This window comes from Astatotilapia calliptera, chromosome 11 (assembly GCF_964374335.1).
Source record: "Astatotilapia calliptera chromosome 11, fAstCal68.1, whole genome shotgun sequence".
NCBI lineage: Eukaryota > Metazoa > Chordata > Actinopteri > Cichliformes > Cichlidae > Astatotilapia > Astatotilapia calliptera.
Genome location: NC_137432.1, coordinates 15,152,583 through 15,173,368, shown reverse-complemented (window position 1 = coordinate 15,173,368; position 20,786 = coordinate 15,152,583). Strand labels below are relative to the sequence as shown.

Sequence of the window (20,786 nt, the reverse complement as noted above, 5' to 3'; positions counted from 1 at the left end):
GGGGGTAACGGGCTGTAAAGCTGTCTTGGTCATAAAGAGCGATCGCGGAGTGTCGAGTCAAACCAGAACGCAGAGCTCTCCGAGCCATACGCAGGCCTCGTTATCATCAGAACAGCTCCGTCACATACTTAACCTTTCCAGACCAGACTTTCTGCATTATTTTCCAAATGACCTTTAGCGTTACTTATTTCATTTCCGATAATGGCACACTAAATTTAGTTAAATGCATCAGAGCAAAATGTGTTTATTTTGGTGAAGGGGTCTACACTGACTGACAAGGACCGTGTTCCCAGAGTGAGACGCTAAAGTGTCCGGAGCGGTAAACAGCACTACATCTTCCTGATGGGAGCAAGTGCCAGGCTCCGTACGTGATGGGCAGAAATCTTAGCAGATTCATCAAGTAAGTAGGTCATAGGAATTGAGATAAGGAATACATAAAACAGATATATGAATATGTGGCTGTCGCGTTATCCACGCAGATGTTCATGGATCTACTGGAGGGTCAAGGTCAGTACACCAACTTCTAGGTGTGACACAAATATTAATGAAGTATATTCAAATACAAAAAAAAAAAGATTAGTAGTGTTCTTTCAGATGTTCATGCTTTATTTTTCTAATTCTCTTACTTAAAGTGCATCGAGTTGCATATTTACAAGCATCTGAAGGCTGCAAACGAAGCCAATGAAATATGCAAACACTAAAGGCTTATTGTTCTGTGCTAATAAATTCAAAATTCCTGCTTACAGTTCCTGCCAACATGCGGTGCACACTCTTGGTCTAAATCATTAAGGGCACAATGAGTTTTGAAAAGGTCTAACTCTAACACAAATACATAGCTATCCTGGAGCTGTATTATCACACAACACAATCCCTCAGCAGCCTGCGAGGAGCAGCGTGCTTCACGCCCTTGCTGTACGGGCGGAGGGGCTTGGGTGGAGGGATCTTAGCAAAATCGCTAATGTACGTGATGATTAAGTGTAACTCAAATACCGAGCGTGTTGTTCGTAGGCCTGACAGGCAGTAATTTGGTGTATTATATTCTCCGGTTTTAATTGCACGCCACCAACGTGTCCCCGTGACACGTTATGAAGCGATGATGTACAATTATTTCAGGGCGGCGGGAGATCAGCGGAGTGACATTATAATCATCCTCATAGGGATCCTTCCCTTCATCTGCAACAACCATTAATGTTTAAATGGAGAAGAAGGAAAAAAAAAAACAACATAAAAATAGTTCTCAGGGAGTTCTAACCAGAATCTGTTTGAGGATTATAGAGAATCACTTCAGGGGAGAAGGAGAGGGGTGTGGATAGACAATAGAGGGGCTGAGTTAAGTGACGGCTTTCTCTGGATAAGCAGCAAGCTAAGATGCTCCTCCACTGTCACTGCCAGGCCTCACACTACTCATACAGGCCCGGGCATTAAGGCACATTACAGGGGATGAGCCATGCAGGGCGGAACTGATGGGCTATTCTGGGAACAGACCAGACAATCTCACAAGACAGGGGGGACATAAAAACCCTGACATGAGCCAACCCCATCCTGTTAACAGTCAAATCACACACACACACACACCCGACATGAAAACATGACTATATATACTCCAACGCTAAGTAAGGGGAGGGAGGGAGAAACACAATCCAGCTTCCTCTACAGTGAAGACAAACTTTAAGCATGCTGGAAACTTTTTGTGTTGCAAGAAAGAAACTTTTTCTTTTCTTTTTTCTTTTTTTGTTTGGGGGAGGGGGGGGGGGGGGGGGGGGGCTAAAATTCCTGAAGTGACACTAGCAAACAGGCAGCTTATGACCCACGATCATAAAACCTCAGTCCACAAGAGGACAATCCATGTCCATGATGGTGTTAATACTTCTAAGGCCTGGGCTGAGATATTAAACCAATGCCTCAAAACATTTAGACTGTTTATGCATAATTTAACACCTACAACAGCACTGGATCTCCATTGCATCTTTGGGGAGGACAAGAGAGCGGGAGGGTGAAAATGCTGAATCCACGGCCTTTCTGTTAGATGATGGAGGAGAGGAGGAGGAGGAGGAGGAAGCTCATTAAGTGGCCAAGCCCCAATGTGGACAAAACATGCCAGGAGGAAATGCAACAATCTGCCATCTTGCATGCTCCGAGGTTTTTTTTAACCAATTAAATATGAGAAATCTTATCTCTCGAGCTAATAGCAAATATGTGCTTTTCTGCTTTTTTTTTTTTTTTTTTAAACACCTTAAGAGATCTTTATAGCAAAGTTTATACAGATGGGTCTTTAAAATTAAAAAAAAAAACTCTGTTTATATGAGCAGCAAACAGATGTGGGGAGGGTAGAAGAACTGGGGAGGCAGAAAGCCTATAAAGTGGTCGGGATGATGAGCGCGGCGCTGACCAGCACACTCAAGTTTGACTGGCAGCATGGTCAAGGGTTCCAATCTGTCTTGGCCTCGCATTTGCATTTGTTAATTAAATGCCACAACAATATGATCTTTAACTATCAACAACTTCCCTGCCCCACCCCCGCTTTGGAAAAGAAAGCGGCGGCAGGCGAGTCGAAGCTAAAGTGAGGTGGACAGCCGAGGTGCAGCACGTCCACTCGATCACAGAGTCAGAGCTGGGGTAAATGTTCCAGTCTGAAAGTTTAACAAGGAAGCGCGGCAATCGATGTGAGTGAGCAGGAAGGAGAGGGTTTTTTTGTTTGTTTGTAAGGAAAGAAAAAGCCCAGGAACAATGTGCTGAGCTTAAACAAAACGCCAATAAACCTAATCCAAGAATTCTGTGCCACATGGATGCCTGAGAGTCTGCAAGCGTAAAATAAACTGATACAACTACAGTTAGATAGATAGTTAAAGAAAAACAGGACCCAAACTGAGTTTTGTGTTAATTGACATGATAAACTGCGATTACACAACCACACGAAAGACCAAAAAAATATAAAAAAATCCCCCCAAACAAACGTATTTGGTTAATCAAAAAAGTTGGCCCGTCGAGAAAGCAGAGCTTAATTGCGCTATAATCTCACTTTTTCTAGGTCACCCGAAACAAAACGGGTAATCACATTACACCTGAAACACAGTCATCCATTAGTAGCGTGCTTTGGATCCAGATTAAAGGACATATCATGAAATGTGAAAAGTTTGGGAAGGGGGAGCAGGTTATGTGAATGTATGGCTCTGGCCTTAATGAGGGTGTGTCTGTGGGTTTCTTTGTGTTTGCTGCTCTTTAGTCAAGACGAGGGATTGCCCGGTGATCAGTCAGTACTGAAAGCACACACAGGGGCCGATTTGTCACCAGTGGCTGGCACTGGCAGCACATAGCTCCTCCATCTGCATGATTTGTGAAACCAGAGGCCGTATTTAGTAGTCCCATTTAAAGGCATATTGGAGAACCGTTCTGTACGTATATGTGTATGCTTTATGTGCGCGTGCATGGGTGTGTGTGTATGTAAAGTCAGATACTTGGTCAAAGCGCAGCACATTTGCAGCACTTGGGAGAGAGGAGGGTTTTTCAGCTGGAGGGCTTGTGAAACATGAGACTTTCCTCTCATTAAAGGAGAAGCTGTGTTTAAACCAAAGCTTGTTTGCTCCTGCTGTAATATGTTTGCGAACATCAGCGGGAGCAAATAAACACATTTGCTCCGCTCGGCTTTAGAAGAACAACAACGGGGGAAAAAAGTCGGCCTGTGACTGAACTAAACGGAACGGTTTATACAGAATCACACAGAGGGAGAAACTAATAACGCTGCATATGTCTTCATCTTAGCGAACGTGCAGCTGCAGAAGCTCGACGGGAACAAAGCCGGAAATCCCACAATTTATTGTATTCCCCGTCTGCATGTTAAACAGCTTAACACGTCCATCTGAACATGGCACGGCAATGAGGAGGTCTACCACGGGAATGAAAGGAGCTGAGCGCAACATATGGTCTACATGTAGGGGGTAGACGGTAGTGCAATAATAACTGTACTCTTGCACTACTGGGTATTTGTGGGCTGGTGGTTACCTACATAAACTTCCAATTAGGATTATTTGTACAGAAGAGAAAGCAAAATAAATGGATAGTTAAAAAGCAGCAATACAATTGTCTTTTAAGGACTGGAGTAAGTGGATTTGCATGTTAAAGGGATGGTACGCACCAAAATGAAATATACGTGTTATTCATTTCTTTTTCAGCCTGTCCTGTATAATAGAAGCAAACGGCACTGGCCTGGTGCTGCTCAAAGTGCCAACAGGATACATTTGAACTCAGCTTTAATCGTTGCTTTCCAGAAATCAAGACCCAGCTACTCACAAAAAATAAATAAATCTGCAAACCTTGGTGTGAAAAGTTTAATGTAGAAATCATTTTTCTTTTTGCCAAACTACACCTGGCAACTATATCACAATGCAGAGGGATATAATAACATGATTAATAAATGGTCAACTGATAAGATATATAATTTTCGTTATTGTAAACTAAAATGTATAATTATAAAGTGATATTTAACAATCTTGACGAACCTGAGGTTATAACTAACATTATATTTAGTAATTATAACATTAATTAGAATTACTAACGTTAAATAATCATTACTATATTATGATTTCTGTTCATATTATTTACACATACTGGTCATTTTATCAGGTACATCTGTTCAACTGTTCGTTTATGCCTTATCAGCAGCAAGTCAGTGCATTTAGGTTTATAGACATGGTCAAGACAACCTGCTGTAACTGTGTCCTGAGTCTGAGGCCACCAAATGCTGCCGTTTAGTAGAGGTTGTTGCAACATAGAAAAACAATAATGGATTGCATTTATATAGCGCTTTTCTAGGCACCCAAAGTGCTTTACGATTCCACTATTCATTCACTCTCACATTCACACAAAGCGCATGTTTCTTTCATTTTCTGAAAAGACTTTGTGAACTAACTAAAAAATACTGGCAACCACCAGTGCTGCCTTTCAGCCTCCTAATAGACACACCTTTGGTATCAATTTGAAAATCCTAAGTGCTTCTTTCTTGAGTAATCGATTTCACAAGATTTTCAGAAAACTTGACCTATGAGATTTGAACTCATCCAAGATTTAATTAGATGCAGTATGGTATCTATTTGAAGCTCCTACATCACTTTGTTCTCGAGTTATCACATTTACAAACCTAGGTGTCCAAGCTGCCTGCACGGCGGGATGATGACAATACCTCAACAGCCTTTTACAGCCGAGGGGTCATAAAAACCAGAACAAAAAATAAATAAATCAGAGGAAGTTTTATTCTTTGTTGGTTTAGTAAAGTTTTTATGACATATGAGGCACTGATAGACAGTCTGGATGTCTATAAGACTGTGAGTGAATTGCTTTCAAAAGGTTCTGTGTTTTTACTGTAATACTTGTACGGATTTACCTAAATCTTGCATACATTTATATGACTCCAATAATACAATTTAATATAATAGTAATTTAACTAACACTGAAACTAATAAAAACTAAATTAAAACTAAACATTTTCTAAAAACAGTGAAAGACACAGGATACCAACCACACCCTCAAAGTTTATAGCCTTGTGATTTCCATGTTTTGCATTAATTATAATATAAAGTTATCTGTAAAAATTAATTAAAGTTTAAATATTCATTACACAGACTTTATCAACCACATACAAAGACTTTTGAACATCAGTTTCAACTTTACTTTAACCACCCAGTTAATGCTTGTTGATGGTTTATTCAACACCTATTAACCAATCAGTAAACACTAATAAGCCTGCCATTGTTGAACTAAATTTAAGATTGATTAAACATTATTTACCATTTATTTATCCATTCATTTTTAACCATTTATTAAAGATAATAATGTTATCAAAGTATGCATCTACCACTTTGAAAAGGCCAAACATGACAGGATGCAAACATAAAGCTGGCCACCCTCAGCCAAGCTGTAACATTAGCTATCTGCATTCTTCCTGTGGTTGGAGGGTGTAGTTTGGCTGAAAGAAAATTATTTGTACCCAAACGTGCTGAATATTTTTGGGTAACTTGAGCCAATATTTCTGGAATAAAAAGACGTCGCTGCTCAGATTTCCAGGTGTTTTTTGTTGTGTTTTGTCTTTTGGTGTTGTTGCCACTATGAGCGTCACAAGAAATAAATACAAGAAAACTGCCTTTACCTTGTTTCGATTATTTTTGCACAGCTACAATTTTTCTGTAAATAGTGAATCCCTTTACATTGATCGGTTTACTTTCTTATTAAATAGCAGAATATGGATTTGGGTTTTCAAACAGAACATTAAGGCATTAAATGGACAGCAAGGTTCTCAAAAGGCAAACTAATCACAATCTGTGGACGTGTGTGACAGATAAGTATAAAAAGCTGTCTGCATCACATTAGCAAATGAAGCAAACCAATGCCACGTCTCTTATTATGACCAGGCAGGGTTAAATGGGTTTGAATTATGAATTAGCCTGAGACAAATGCAATTTAAAGTGGGCTGTACAATAGATAATCAGCAGGCCACACTCAACAGGAGGAGCAAACCAAACGCTTGTCTCAATTTTGAGCTTCAACTTGAAAACTGCGGCAGCTTTTCAGCAAACTGTGAAATATCTCTATTAGAAATGTGCATCCAATCAAATGTGAGACAAGTGACTAAATACGTTCTTATTGATTTGCAATTGAATCCTCAGGTGAGAGTCATTAGATGTAACACTAAAACAAACACATTCCCCGACTCGTAGATTTTCATGTTATTGCTTGACTTTTTCTTGTAAATGTCCAGAGCTGTAATGACTGGATCATCCTTCACTCCAAATTTGTGTGAGCAAAGCCGTTGTTTGACCCCCCTCGACTCTGCGAATTGTTACCCTTAAGAACGGCATACTCCGAGTAACTCACCCACATATGTCGCATTTGTACTCTCGCATGCCAAGATGTCTCTTCACGTGGTTCCTGGCGTCTCCCAGCTGAGCGGTTGCGAAGTTGCAGATCTTGCACATGAAGGGCTTAGACCCTGCAAAACACAGCACGGAGAAATCACATGCAACAATAATATTATGTTTGAAAGAAACGGCAATTTTAATAAAACACGACTGCGTAAGCGCTGGGCAGAAATCTGATTTTACATTACGGATCATTTTTCAATGCCAGGCGTGGAGAACTGTTATTAGTTCTGTGCTAGGGCTTCAATCTACTTCACAGCTACGAAATGACTTCAGAATTATAGAAACAGATGCCCTTACTCCAGCCCCCATAAAAACTACAGTCACACTCCAAGTGCCAAGCAGCTCTTCTTTCACTCTCTATCTATCCTTGTCACTCTCCTTCATCTCTTACCTACTCTTCCTTTGCCTGTGGATGCGTAAATTGGATTCCAAAGGTCAGGGCGAATACGTAAATCAATTCTGTGTGCGCTCACTACCGCCCATTCCATCATTAAAGCGCTAATCACTCTGGCGGGCTTCGCAGGGAGGTTTCTCCCTAATTATTGTCATTAATAAGTCCTGAGGGCGGGGTAGCATTTGAGAGAGTGGCAAAGCTTCTTCCTGCTATTCATCATTTAAGAGCAGAGCGAGGGTGAGGGCCAATGCCTGTACTATCTCTGTGATGCACTCACATCTACCAGCTCAAAGAGAAGGGAAAAAAAAACGTTGGACATGCTACACCATCTCAAATTTTAAATATAGAACACAAAAAAAATGCTTATTACAAACGCAAGTTTACATTTCTTCAAAGATTCAAGCTATAATTAGTAAGTAACATGAATATTTTGTTCAACAGCGGCACAGCACAGTATGACACTCCAATATAAGTGGCAGCCTGGTGTAATATCTACGTATGCATCTTTGAGCAAACCCTCAGCCTCTCCCAGTGAATATCCCAAGACGTTGTACAATATTTATTCCAGGGGCAGCCGCTGATTTGATTAAGCACTTTGTGTAGATTACTAATTCGTTCATACACGGTTCACTTGCTGTGAGCTGGAAGTACGACACATTGAATTTTATGCCGGTAACGAAGATTGAAAGGCAAGCCTGTGCTAACAAGGCCCATAAACACAAGGGACGGGGAGTGGGGGTGGGTCAACACATGGGCAAAGACAACCTCTTCATTTCACATGTCTCCATAGTATACCACACACACACACACGCACGCACAGCATAAAAACAAGAGCAAATAAAGGCAAAAAACAAATATCTCGGTCCAAAACTCTACCCTTCACACCTTAATAAATTGACACTTTCTCTCTCTCTCTCTCTCTCTCACACACACACACACACACACACACACACACACACACACACACACACACACACACACACACACACACACACACACACACTAATTAAAAGAAGAAGAAAAAAAGATTACAAAACAAACTCAGCAACACCCATAAAAAAGACAGATGCACACACTCACACCACACCCACTGTCACACCTACACCTACCTGCATCTAGATTCAGAGCCCCACCTCACACCTTTGCATGCGCTTGCAGACACACACATTATATTCATAAACAATAATCACCCGTGGACAAACAGAAGGAGAGACAATCATTCTTCCCCCTTCTCTCTCACTCACACACACACACACACACAGTCATATGCAACCTAAAGTTGAGGTGTGAGAGAGAGAGAGAGAGAGAGAGAGAGAGAGAGAGAGAGAGAGAGAGAGAGAGAGAGAGAGAGAGAGAGAGAGAGGGGCGTGGGGAGCTGATTTGTCCAGATGGCTGGCTGAGTATGAAACATGGCAGAAAGGAGAGCGATGTAACGTCCCTCAGTTCTCACATCTTATCACATTAATACTCTACCACTCCACTTAAACAGCCTCCGTGAAACTGAAATTGACCATCAATGCAGTGTCATGTTAAATTAATATTGCCATCCACATAGGGGCGATGTGGCTCCTGCACATCCCAGATGAGACAGGGAATGACTAATTAATTTCCTGAGAGGAGAGAGGAACCTCTTGCAATGTTTCACTACGTGCTCACACACACACACACACACACACACACACACACACACACACACACACACACACACACACACACACGTCTCGCACATGATGCACACCCCTGTCACAGCCTTGGCTTTAACTTTCATGTTTAGAGGAAAAGAATAATAGCTGATAATTTCATACAAATAAACACATTTTGCTTCCACTTCCACTATTCTGCAGTTTCAATACTGCGGTTTCATCTGTGAACAGTCTTGCGGGTGTTCAGTCAAAGTTTATTTTAATCTGTTGCCTTGTTTTTACTTGTTTTATGCTGCAAAAAATAGATTTACTCTGCATTACAGTGGGTGCATTGGAACATGGTTAATGCGGTGCCACAAGTCACATGAATATTAAACATGATTCTTTAGAGGAAAATTTTCACCTGTTCCTGTCAGCACAAAGTGTGAAACACATACTTTAACAGAATGCAAGAGGGGGAGGATAGGAAGAGAAAAGCACCACGCATAAAAGTCTGATGGCAACTGTGAACACACAAAAAAAAACAAAAAACCTTTAAAATATGTGGTTTTATTAAAAGAAGCTCTATAGGAGTTCAGCATTATACTCCAGAAAGTTCAGAAGCAGACACCGGACACATTAAAGACAAACTGAAACACTGAAGCAACACAGTCGAAAGATTCTGCCTTTTAATATGGCCCGGGATCCAAAATTACATTTAATTTCCCATCATGCAACTCCATACCACCATTCTTTAGACAGTGCATAACGCTGCCACTATATCCCCCACTTCCTATTAAAAGGACTCAAGCCTGTAAGTCAAAAGAAACCTCGTGACATTATCAGACATATATACTTAAACTTCACACTTAATAAACTCAGCTTAATGGGGAAAAACACACACATGCTAATAATTTATCAGTCTCATGACGGGTTATAGACAAAAAACACTCTTTTCTTCCAAGTATAACATTTCCAAAAATCAAGTGAGTATTTAGGGTAAAAGCGAACTGGGATTTCCTCCTAAACAAAATGTAAAACCACGTTCCACGAATAACCAAGAAGGCAAAAATAAATTTGATTTTTTTTCAACTACCTTCCATTATAGGTCTGAAATATCCTATAAGATAACTTCAGACTAAAACTCCTGATAAGGCCTCCTTTTCTGTCTGAACAACTCCAGTTCGCTTCCTTCACTCTACCCTTTCAAGCAAAAAGTTTAGAGTCATCATAAACGTCTTTGCTTCATAATCACCGCCGTTCCCATTTGTGTTTCTATAGTGCTAAAAACGTTGTCTTTCTCCCTCTGGATTTAAGGTCTATAGAGCAGCATATGGTACCACCTCAAGGGTGGATGGTGATGGTGTGTAGAGGTATGAATAAGCATCCCACTGTACACTCCCCCCCACCCCCATCCCCCTGAACCCTCCAGCGAAAGGTGGGTCCTGCAGCACGACGCATTGGCATGGAAAATGAGCTATTAAATCCAAAGCTGTAAATACTTCAGTGTTGCATTGGTCTGCTCTCTGCTTTCAACTTTTTATTTGCCAAAATTTAATTCGCTGATTAGTTTAATGCTGATAAATCAGCATCTCATCTATTCAGATATATCTCATCTATTCTAATAAATCAGCATCTAATTTTTTTATCCTTAAAAAAAAAACAAAACTTCTCTTTGGGACCTTTTTTTGTTTGTTTTTTCGTGTTGCGTGGAGTGGTTTAATGTGTAGGGGTTTGCTTAAGAAATAAACATTCCATGGTTCAATTCTCGGATGAGACACGTATTCCGTCAGGAAGGGAGTCCAAATTGACCGTGAGAATCTACGTGCTGTAGCAACCTCTCGACAATAATGGAGCAGTCAAAAAGCAGCCTTTATGTAACCTTTCTGGGTATTCTTGGCTACCAAAACAGGCTAGAAATAAAATACACTGTGATGATTAGAAATTACAAGAGTCAATTGCTTTTTAATTTCTTCTACACATGCTAAATGACAAAAATCATCTGTAAGGATTTAAAGATCCTAGAAATGTTTGTATCAAAAGCCAGTATGGGTTAAACCATCACTAAAGTGTTTAAACTTAACACTATACAGCAGACCAGTGGAGCACCTATCATTTTAATTCCTGGCTATTGCTACAAACACAAATTACATCCTGCATACTAGCAAGAGTGGATAACATGTGTTATCATTGCTTTAAGGCTCGGTCTGAGGTCAGACAGCTCACTCCAGTGAAAAAGTGACCAATTTACCTCAAAATGCAAATTTTAGCTGCGCCCTCATTGGCAAAATGCGAGCATGTGTATGCGATTCCTTTAAGGGACAAATTGACAAATCTGTGTGCAGCCTCCCACTGCCGTCTCCTGATTTCTCTGATTAATCAAGTGAATAAAAACTAGGTCTTAATTAAAAGGATCTGGACGTGCTCCCAGCTCAGAAACTGGCAGACCCCCACCGTGCTGCTCCGCAGTCGGCCCCACAAACAAACTCCCAGAATAAATGACCAGCACATAAAAAGGTGAATAATTCACTGTAATGAGGGAACTTAGCAATAATAACAACTGACATATGTTGTCAAAATGAAGTGAAATGGGTGCTTTCTGGAAACAAGACAGCATTAAGGAAAGTGGAGATGCAGTCTCATAAACAAGAAAACAACTCTACTGCATAAAAATAGGTAAACCTAAAAAAAAAAAAAACAATAATAAAAATGAAGTAGTGATCATTTGAACCCCTGGAATGTGCCCTTGACTCAAAGCCTCGAGTTGGGACCTCAGTGTCAAAGCTTTCATTTTCTTAAGTAACACTAAGTAAGTGCCCTCAAAACTCAAGAATTATGACAGAGGGTGGAATTATGAATACATATAGACTAACCATTAATAAGAAGAAAGTGGAAGCTCAACATTAATCATCAAGATTTTAACCTCTAATTCTTACAGCTTTAAGCAGTTTGGTCTAAGCTGTGAAAAATATGACTTTGGCACACAAGGTGACTGGCAGAAAGGATGTTTTCTTGTCTGTAACATTCCAGTACTGCAGTTTCACTAATTGAACAGTATTTACTATACAATCGTTTTAGCCTAGATTATGAAGTACACCACACAGTATGCACTTAGATAAGACATACTGGAAGTATCATTTCTGTGTATTCTACAAAAGCGGTACGTAGTAAAACTACAGTCCCCACACAAACCATCCACTGTCACAGGATATCAAACCATCCTGTTTTTATCTTTTCTTCAACACACATTTACATACACACACACACAGAAACACAAGGGCACAATCATACACACACATGGTAAGCACAGAGCATGGACTTCAATTAAAGTCCCATTAAAGTTTCGGCTGAAAGGGGGATGGACCATAGGAGGCAGAGAGGGGCATTTATTGATGGCGCCCTCACATCTCGTTCCTGCATTAAGTTGATTTTAAAAGCAATTAATACACATGGTCAGGGAAAAGTAATGGAGAGCCCCATGTTCTTAACCTGCCGGACATTTCCCAGCCGAAGTCCTGACCAACGCAGGCCTGCTTTGCATTATAAATGACAAGATAAATCTTAATGGATTGAGGATAATCAGCTAGCCATGAAGGCTGACATATACACACATTCACCAGGCATACGAGCGCACAAACATGGACGTACAGACACGAGGGAAATTAAAGGCTTTGAATACGTCTGCATTGATTATTTTAAATTATTAGCCCACCTCTCTTTGGACCTCCAATGCTTTTAGCCTAAGCTTTAACACATTTACAGAGACTTATTGACTATAATTACAACTGAGTCCTAGTAATGGACACATCAATTATGAGTCGCACATGTCTCTGACCAAGCGTTGCTCAGGGAATCCCAATCTGGGGTCCATTAGCGTCTCTCCTGCTGGTCTGAAGCTCAATCAGTCTTTACCTTCACCTCTACTGAAACAGCTATTACCTGGCTGAAGTAGATAGTAGCTCTAACATTAGCTTGAACTGCCAAAAGAAGAGGCGCCCAATACTTTGGGACCTAAAACAAAGGCCTAATAGCTGAGGAGCTACACAAATGACAGCTTTTCTTTCCTTTTGCAATTTCTGGACTGAATCTGATAATAACCACCAAGCCAATCTGTATCACTTATAGAAGGTTTAGTCATTTGTGTAAGAACTGGGAAGTGCAATTGTTAATAAAGTGTATGTGAATATATGATACATTTTCACTTTTTTAAATCACAAGCAGCTTTCTAAGCGGAAATAAATGGATAAATTGCAATTCCAAGCACTTAAAATATGCATTACCAAGTTAATAATTTCAATATTTGCAGTAAAGATGAGGTTTACAAAGGATATACAAAGGATTATGAGCACCTTCCTAAAACTATGTTGTCATGTAATGTTTTAGCAAACTCACTGTGGGCTGCAGATGCCTCATTAATGTGCCCCCTTGTTTTTAATAGCGCAAGTAAAAAAGAAGAATCATAGCTGTGGCTTGCTTTTACACAAAAAAACAAACATACTGCATTGATGCATATTTACTGTGTGGGAACAAGGTCCAAAAAAGAGGGAGAAGGAACAGTTCAAGAAAGCAAGCGTACGTACCGGTGTGAGTGCGAATGTGTGCCAGGAAGGCCATAGAGTTGCTGCTCTTGCACACCTTGCCACAGTATTTGCACACGTTGCCCTGGTTCTCCTCCCGTTCGCGGTTGATCTGCTCCGTGTCCTCCAGCACGTACTTGTTGACCTCCCTCAGGAGCTCCTCGTGTTTCTCCTTGATGTGATAAAACAGATCCTGCTCTGATTCAAATCGATCCGTGCACTTGACACACTTGAAGCTTGCGCCCCCTTCGGGCAGCTCCTCCACACTGTTCTGCTCGTTGCGAAGGTGGGCAGCGCTGGTCAGGTGCTGGTGCAGGTTGCTCTCGGTGTAGAAGGACTTGCCGCAGACCAAACAGTGGAAATGCCTCTCCTTGGAAGGATGCTTCATCGAGATGTGGACATTGAGGCCGCTGATGCCGTCCGCCATGAATCCGCAGTCCTCGCAGCGTATGCGAGAGTTGCTTCCTTTGGTTTCCTCCCTCACCTTTGCTTCCTTGGGTTTGAGCTTCTTGACGTATGCGGAGCTGGGAGACACTAAGCCAGAGGTCACTGGTGATCCTCCAGTCAAACATATCATGGTGGCTTCACCTTCCAGAGACAGGCCTTCCTGTGCAGCCTGCTCCTGCTCAGCTAGGAACTTCACAGATACAATACAGGCATCAAAGGGAAGGGCTTTGGACATTTGTGTGTCTCTAGTCATAACGTCTACCTTTAAATGTTCATCATCTGCTTGTTTACCCTCTTGTTCCTGGCTCTCTGGCTGTGCCAACTCAGAGACTGAAAGCTGACATTCTTCATCCTGCTGGGCTTCAGAATCTGCTGTTAGCTCAGTCGCTTCAATGGTCATCTCTGGTTCACCACAAGCAGGAGATGTAATTGCATTTGCTTGCTTCTCATCTCCACCTACAAGCACATCATTAACCAGCTCTGTGGTGACACAGGGCGCAGGTGTATTCTGGCCTTCCACAGATTGACTGTCTATGGGACAGGATTCAGACACCTCTGCGGGACTCACGGATTCACATTCAGGGTTAGAATTTGCTGCAGGAAGCTCCGTGATATCATTCAGCTTTAGAGGGAGTGCGAAGGCTCTTTGTCCTTCGCTCCCTTTTTGTTCCAGATATTTCTGACTTTTCTGCTTGTGTTTCTCTGTGCTTGCATGGCGGGACATTTCCCTGCTTGTTACAGCATAGTAACTGCACGCTAAACAGACATACTCAAAATCTCTGGTGTGTTTTCTCTTGACGTGAAGATGGAGGGACGGAATAGATTGAGCAACAAAATCACAGAGGCTGCAGGCATTGACAGAGTCATATTTACTTTTTTTCTGGTTTGCCTCTGGCTGAGTTTGTTCGTCTCCACCGTGTTCTTTGGAAGTTGTGTCATCAGATTCTTCCTCTGTGCCGGTGGTCTCTACGATGGTATTCGGCTCCTTGGTTTCCTGAATTGATGTACTTATGTGATTTGTGATTGGGTTCTTACTTGTGCATTCTTGTGCACGTCTAACATGCTTCTTTGTTAAACAGTGACGATCCATGTCTCCTTTGGTCACACAGCTGTAGTTGCACAGAGTGCAGCTGTAGCCATAATCTTTGCTGTGTTTACGGCGAACATGAACACTGAGGTTGGTGGCGTTGGACACCACCAGGCCACAGTATCCACATGTGGTTGTGGAGCCTTGCTTTGGTCTTCCTCTTTTCTTACTGGGAGGTCCCAGCTCTAACTCTTCCTCCTCAGCTAACACGGCTTTGGCAGCCTCAGCTGCCTCGTCAGTTTCCTGTTCTCCTCCTGTCAACGTATCTACCCCTTCTCCCCCGAGCATCTGAGCTACGTCATCTATAACAGCACCATCTCCAGCACCATCTCTGCTTACCCTGTCGACATATACTTCAGATTTTGAGCTCTTGCTTTCTTTCTCCTGCTGCTGCATGTGGCTATCTGAGGACAGGTGAGAATCCATCCACTCAGATGTGGCAGAAAGAAAGTTGCACAATTTGCAACGGTACCAGTCCTGGTCAAGGTGTTTGACACGAGCATGGTTCTCCAGCAGCGTAGCTGTGCTGACCCTAAAATCACAGTTTGCGCACTTCAGCTGGAACCTGCTGAGGGTGCGTTTGGGGGTCACTCGTGTTGAAGTAGCCTTCATGCTACTGCCAGGATCCACAGCCTCCTCCCTGTCATCTATGCTTTCATCAGCATCAACTGAAAGACAGTTCAGAGATACAATTGTTAAATATAACTTAAAAAAAGAAAAGAAAAGAAAAAAAGACAGGCACATTTTTTATTCTACTACCTATTACAAATATTATATTAAGCCAATGCTTAATTCACATGTAATGCTAAAGGCTTAGAACTGTGGAGAACAGGATATACTCACATGTATATGGGGTGTCTTTGGTGTGGTATCTCTGGATGTGAACATCTAGAGGAGCCTTGTCCCTAAACTCTTGCCCACAGTAGTTGCAGGAATGAATAATCTTGGGTTTTGGGATTCGCTTGCTCACTCTTCTCTCTTGTGTAGGGATTGTTCCTTCTTGCTCTACCTGCTGTTTGTCTAATACACTTTGCTTTTCAGTTACATCCTTCATGTTTGTGCCTTTGTCACTTGCGACTGATCTCAGTTCATCACGATCAGAATCTTGTTCCTGTTTAACCTCAGCGCCACTCTCTGCCTCCATGTCTGCCTCCTGCTGGATTTCAGCAGGACTCACATTAGAGATATTTGCACTTTTCTCCAAAGGTTGTGCAGCTTTGTCAGACATCTTTCCGTGCTTTCGTGCAAAGTGGATCTTCAGTGATCTCGGGCATTTGGCTGAGAAGCCACAAACTGTGCAGAGGTTGTCGCCGTCTTTAGGTGCAGAATTCGGACTTGGTCTCTCAATGACTTCTTCATCTGCTTCATCGAGCTCAGCAGCACTGGGCGAGTCTCCTGCAGTTTCCTCCATTTCCACATCATCTGTATGCACTTGCCCACTGATGTTATTTTCAGCCACTTTCTCCTCAATGGCTTCCTCTCCTGATATCACTGTTTCATCCATATCATATCCTGCTATGATTACACACAACAGTGAAGCTGATCGCTATCATCAGAGCTGGGTCAGAATCCTGAAAGAGGGGGGAAGATGGAAGACAAAATGTCAGACATCTTTATTTGTCTGAAATACACTTTAGTGTATGCTATAAAAAAAAGAAAAGGAAATAGTAAAAAGTTAAGTTCAGCGAGACAAACAACAGCTAACAACAAGCTTCTGAAAAGTATTCCTTCTGCAGCATTCTCGGACCAAGCACAAGTAAATGTTGCCATCTAGTGCTTCCAAACAGACATTGTTAGTCACAGACATCCAGCATGAAAATTGGCTGCTGCTTATTTAAGTTCTGCTGGAATTCAAACCTTTTGTGTGATAAATGTACTAAAAATGTACAATGGCCAACACAGATCAGTGGACTGCAAATCAAGTATTGTTCCTTGAAGTTTATTTACTTGACATGTCTGTCTTTGCAGTGTATTTCATTTGCTTTTGTTACCCCATTTACTCCAATATTATATCCTCTTTAAATAATTGGATTATTTTTGATTGAACTTCTGTACATACAAGTTAGACAGACTACAATGACATGTTTCGTTTTGGATTTAAAAACGAAAAAACTGTTTAGTGTCAGTTAGTTTCCACGGTGGATTTTATTTTTTCAGTTTAGTTTGGAGGGCATGTGTCTGAGGCAATATTTAGGAAAATTAGTACAGGTATTGTAATAAAAACACAGAATGATTTAACATCTTTAACAACTCATCAGGCAAGTAGTAATAAAAATATTTCACCAAACTAACAATTACCAAGACTAAGGATATTTCATTTTCTTTCATTTTAGTGTTCAAAGTTCACAAAATCATTTCAGTTATTTTTTCAAAATCTAGTTTTTATCTTTATTTATTTTTTTAACTAAAACATTTTTCATGTGTACTTTTAGTTTAGTTAGTTAACTATAATAAACCTGTCCCCGTCAGTTCTTTGGCAAACAAGTTGGACTTCATCTGACCAAAAAGGTTTCTGTCAATACTAATCATTAAACATTTCAATCTCCCCTTTTTTGTGTAATTTTGTTTGTAAATAATGTATCTCAGGTTCAGTGGCTAACCGACACTCTCAAATCCTTTCCTATCTTTGTGTTTTTCCACAGTCTACTTTCTCACTCATATAGCCAATGAATTAAAATGTGCAGCTTTTTCATTAGATCCACAAACAAATTGAGGACATATCATATTCACAGGAACTATATAAAAATAAAGTAGTCACTATCCGGTCCTGTGGAAAAACTAAGTACCCCCTATGATCCCCCTTTTAGCAGCAATAACTTAAAGTAAAGATTTTATCAGGCTCTCACATCACTGTAGAGAAATTTCAATTCACTGAGGTTTTTGTAGGGCTTATTTAATGCACTGCTTTATTAACGTCCCACCACAGCATTTCCATAAGGCTGAGGTGTTGACTTTGGCTCATTGCAACACTTATTCTTTTCTTATTCAGCCATTCTCTCGTAGATTTCCTGCTGTGCTTGGGATCATGGTCCTGTTGCATGACACAGTTTGAGCCCAGCTTTAGCTTGATCTAGTCTGACCATGGGGTGAATTTTCTAGGACATCCACTCCTTGGCATTGCTTTACCACACAGGTAAAGGCTCCAGACCAAAAAACTGACAAAACGTCTGCTTTTCAAAGGTGCCGACACTTGCTAATGATCAGTTAATTAAGTGCATTTAATTAGTGGCACCTAACAGCTGCTCACCTTCTTAATTCCTATGGAAGCAGTAAGGGTGCGCTTAGTTTTAAATATTCACAATGCAGTCCACTTTCATTATTTCCATTGTAATTATGTTATATTTAAGTTTCAATTTAGCATTTTTGTGCTCATTACTTTTCTTTGATAGCTCACCTTCACCCTGGATTCCCTGAAAAGGGAATGTCCATCCATGGATTCACCATGGATGGACATTCCCTACACAGCAGCCCTGAGAGCTCAACACGTCACAACTTTACATGAAAATTTAGAAAGCAATTTTACTAACTTAACAGCACAGACACTGCAAATTTTGAAAGTACCGAAATGTGCTGCAAATATAAAAACATAATCAAATAAATACATAATCAAATATACAGGCAAAATAAAATTTTAAGAATCACAGTAATCAAATATTTACAGTACTCAATCAAATATTCTTCTGTGGAAAGAATTATAAAGCACACAAATTATTATTCCATGTATTTGTGGGTGAGCTGATGAGATTTATTTGGTGAATCTCACTTTCTTCATGTGTAACAACGCTAATTGTGAGTGTATAATACAGTTTAATACCCTTACATGTTGTTTCTAAGGGGCCATAACACAGACCTCGGGGGTTTGGACCCAATCATATTTAAATATGCAGGACATCCAGTCAGACTTTTAAAGTATCCAACTTTGAGAATATCCTAGGGTGTGCTCACTACCACCAACTACCGTTTATTTTGGTAGCATACGATTACAGGATTAACTGAAGTATCACCATGTAAAGACTGTCCATATATATATATATAAATAAAGGCTCGCAAACAGTGAGTTCACTATAACAGCAGAATTCTATCGGTGTTGTGTCTGTAGCTAAGGAAAGCGGACAGCGGTCCTGAACGAGTTCGTTACTACTTTCAGTGCACAACTCCGCTTGAATGCCCACTTAAAAAAACAACAACAACAAAATAAAAAACTGCCAATTTTATATGTGTCGATATATAAGCAGTTTAACGACTAGGCGTCAGTGCTAGCTTGGAAGTACTGGTAAAGTTAGCCACAAATGTTTTATACAACACGATAAAAACTGCAACGAAGAGAGAGACAGCCAGTGCCACAGTCCTACATGTTCCTTTGCCGCTCATTTCATCGCTTGAATGATTCATACTCTTAAACACTAGAAGACTGAAACATTACAGCCCCACTTCTTAATACAGTTGCTAACTTGCTAGCAACATGTTCTCCAACGGTCTTCTGATATACGCACAACGCATCCAATTAAACTTCAACATCGGCAGAAACATCCAATCGGAACGGAGATAAGGCGGGTCTATGTAGGTCCTAGGCTTGGAAAACGACGGCAGCACAGAGGCCCAAAAAGGAGGCTAACGTCGACCTCGGAAACTGTCTTCTATGCTGCAGGAACAGTACTTTATAACACTCAAGAGACTACGCAATCGTTTGAAAAAAGCCAATACGAGTATATAGATGTCTGTACAGTGAAATACTAGTTGAACTTACCTCTTGTTATATGCTTATTTCCACTGTCCGCGCTTTTTGATGCTAGACACAAATGGCGTACCGTAGCGTGAGCCATGCGTCACAGAAGACGGCCTTCCTGCCCGCGGCTTCTTGTTTTTTTTTTCTACATCAGCTGATTTCATCACATGATGCATTCTGGTTCTGTGGGAAAGCGAAAAACGGCGTAACAGTACTGAAATGCGTGACATTTGAAGGCTTAGTTAGTCGTTGGAAAGCCGTCGGTAAACATATGTTACTAATTGTTCTTACTAATTAACACCGAAAATGTAAAACTATTGAATATGCTGTAGAACGCCATAAGTTAGTACGTAATGCATTCAAAGTCACCATTTACAGAAAACCAATATAATCAGCAATTCAATACATCATGCACGTATGTCTAAAATTATTTTTTATGTATGTATTTATTAAGTTTTGTTTTGTTTGTTTGTTTGTTTTTACTTGAGAAGAAATTCTCTAGTTTTCTGGTAGACTACTCTTTTCATGCTGTATTAATAATAGATTATGGCATACAGTGTTGAAGTAATTCAGTAAAACTATTTCTCTTAGTGTGCTGGTAATTTTTTTTGAAAAAAGACAGAAGAAAGAAAGAAAAGAGAAAATTAAAACCACAGATTATGAAAGGGTTGTCACAGTGAATTATTTATTTATTTTCTAAAATGGTTGGGTCTATGATGAATCACCACTTCCATGTGACACACAGTGTTAGCATTATAACGACTAAAGATAGATTAATGCACCAGTATTAATTGATTAAGTAGTCTGACAGGTCAGAAGGTGATAAATGAAACCTCCAGGAATGAATATGCAGTTTATTTTTCCAATAAATGTCTTTAATTCATCACAGTCAAAATTCTATGACATGGATGGTTTAAGACACAAACGCCATCTTTCCCAGGCTTCATTTTTCAAAAGGATTAATCATTCATTTTTCTCCAGCTGTCTAGTAAAAGAATCCTTCATTCCTAAACATATTTAGT

At 40.5% G+C, this 20,786-nt stretch overlaps 1 protein-coding gene across 2 annotated transcripts in view; it reads right to left on the bottom strand.

Moving 5' to 3' along the window:
* The window catches only part of znf407 (zinc finger protein 407), a 170,209-nt gene extending 150,285 nt beyond the window's left edge, over positions 1-19,924 (bottom strand). The window contains exons 1-4 of one of the 2 annotated variants that reach the window (XM_026183377.2): positions 19,786-19,924; positions 15,882-16,609; positions 13,508-15,706; positions 6,865-6,979 (exon numbers count right to left, since the gene is read on the bottom strand). In XM_026183377.2, the coding sequence (XP_026039162.1) occupies positions 6,865-6,979; positions 13,508-15,706; positions 15,882-16,542 (2,975 nt within the window). In that variant the 5' untranslated portion in view covers positions 16,543-16,609; positions 19,786-19,924. Of the gene's footprint in view, positions 1-6,864; positions 6,980-13,507; positions 15,707-15,881; positions 16,610-19,390; positions 19,535-19,785 lie in introns of those variants that run through there. The other variant, XM_026183378.2, reaches the window with a different exon arrangement.
* Positions 19,925-20,786: the final 862 nt, after the last annotated feature.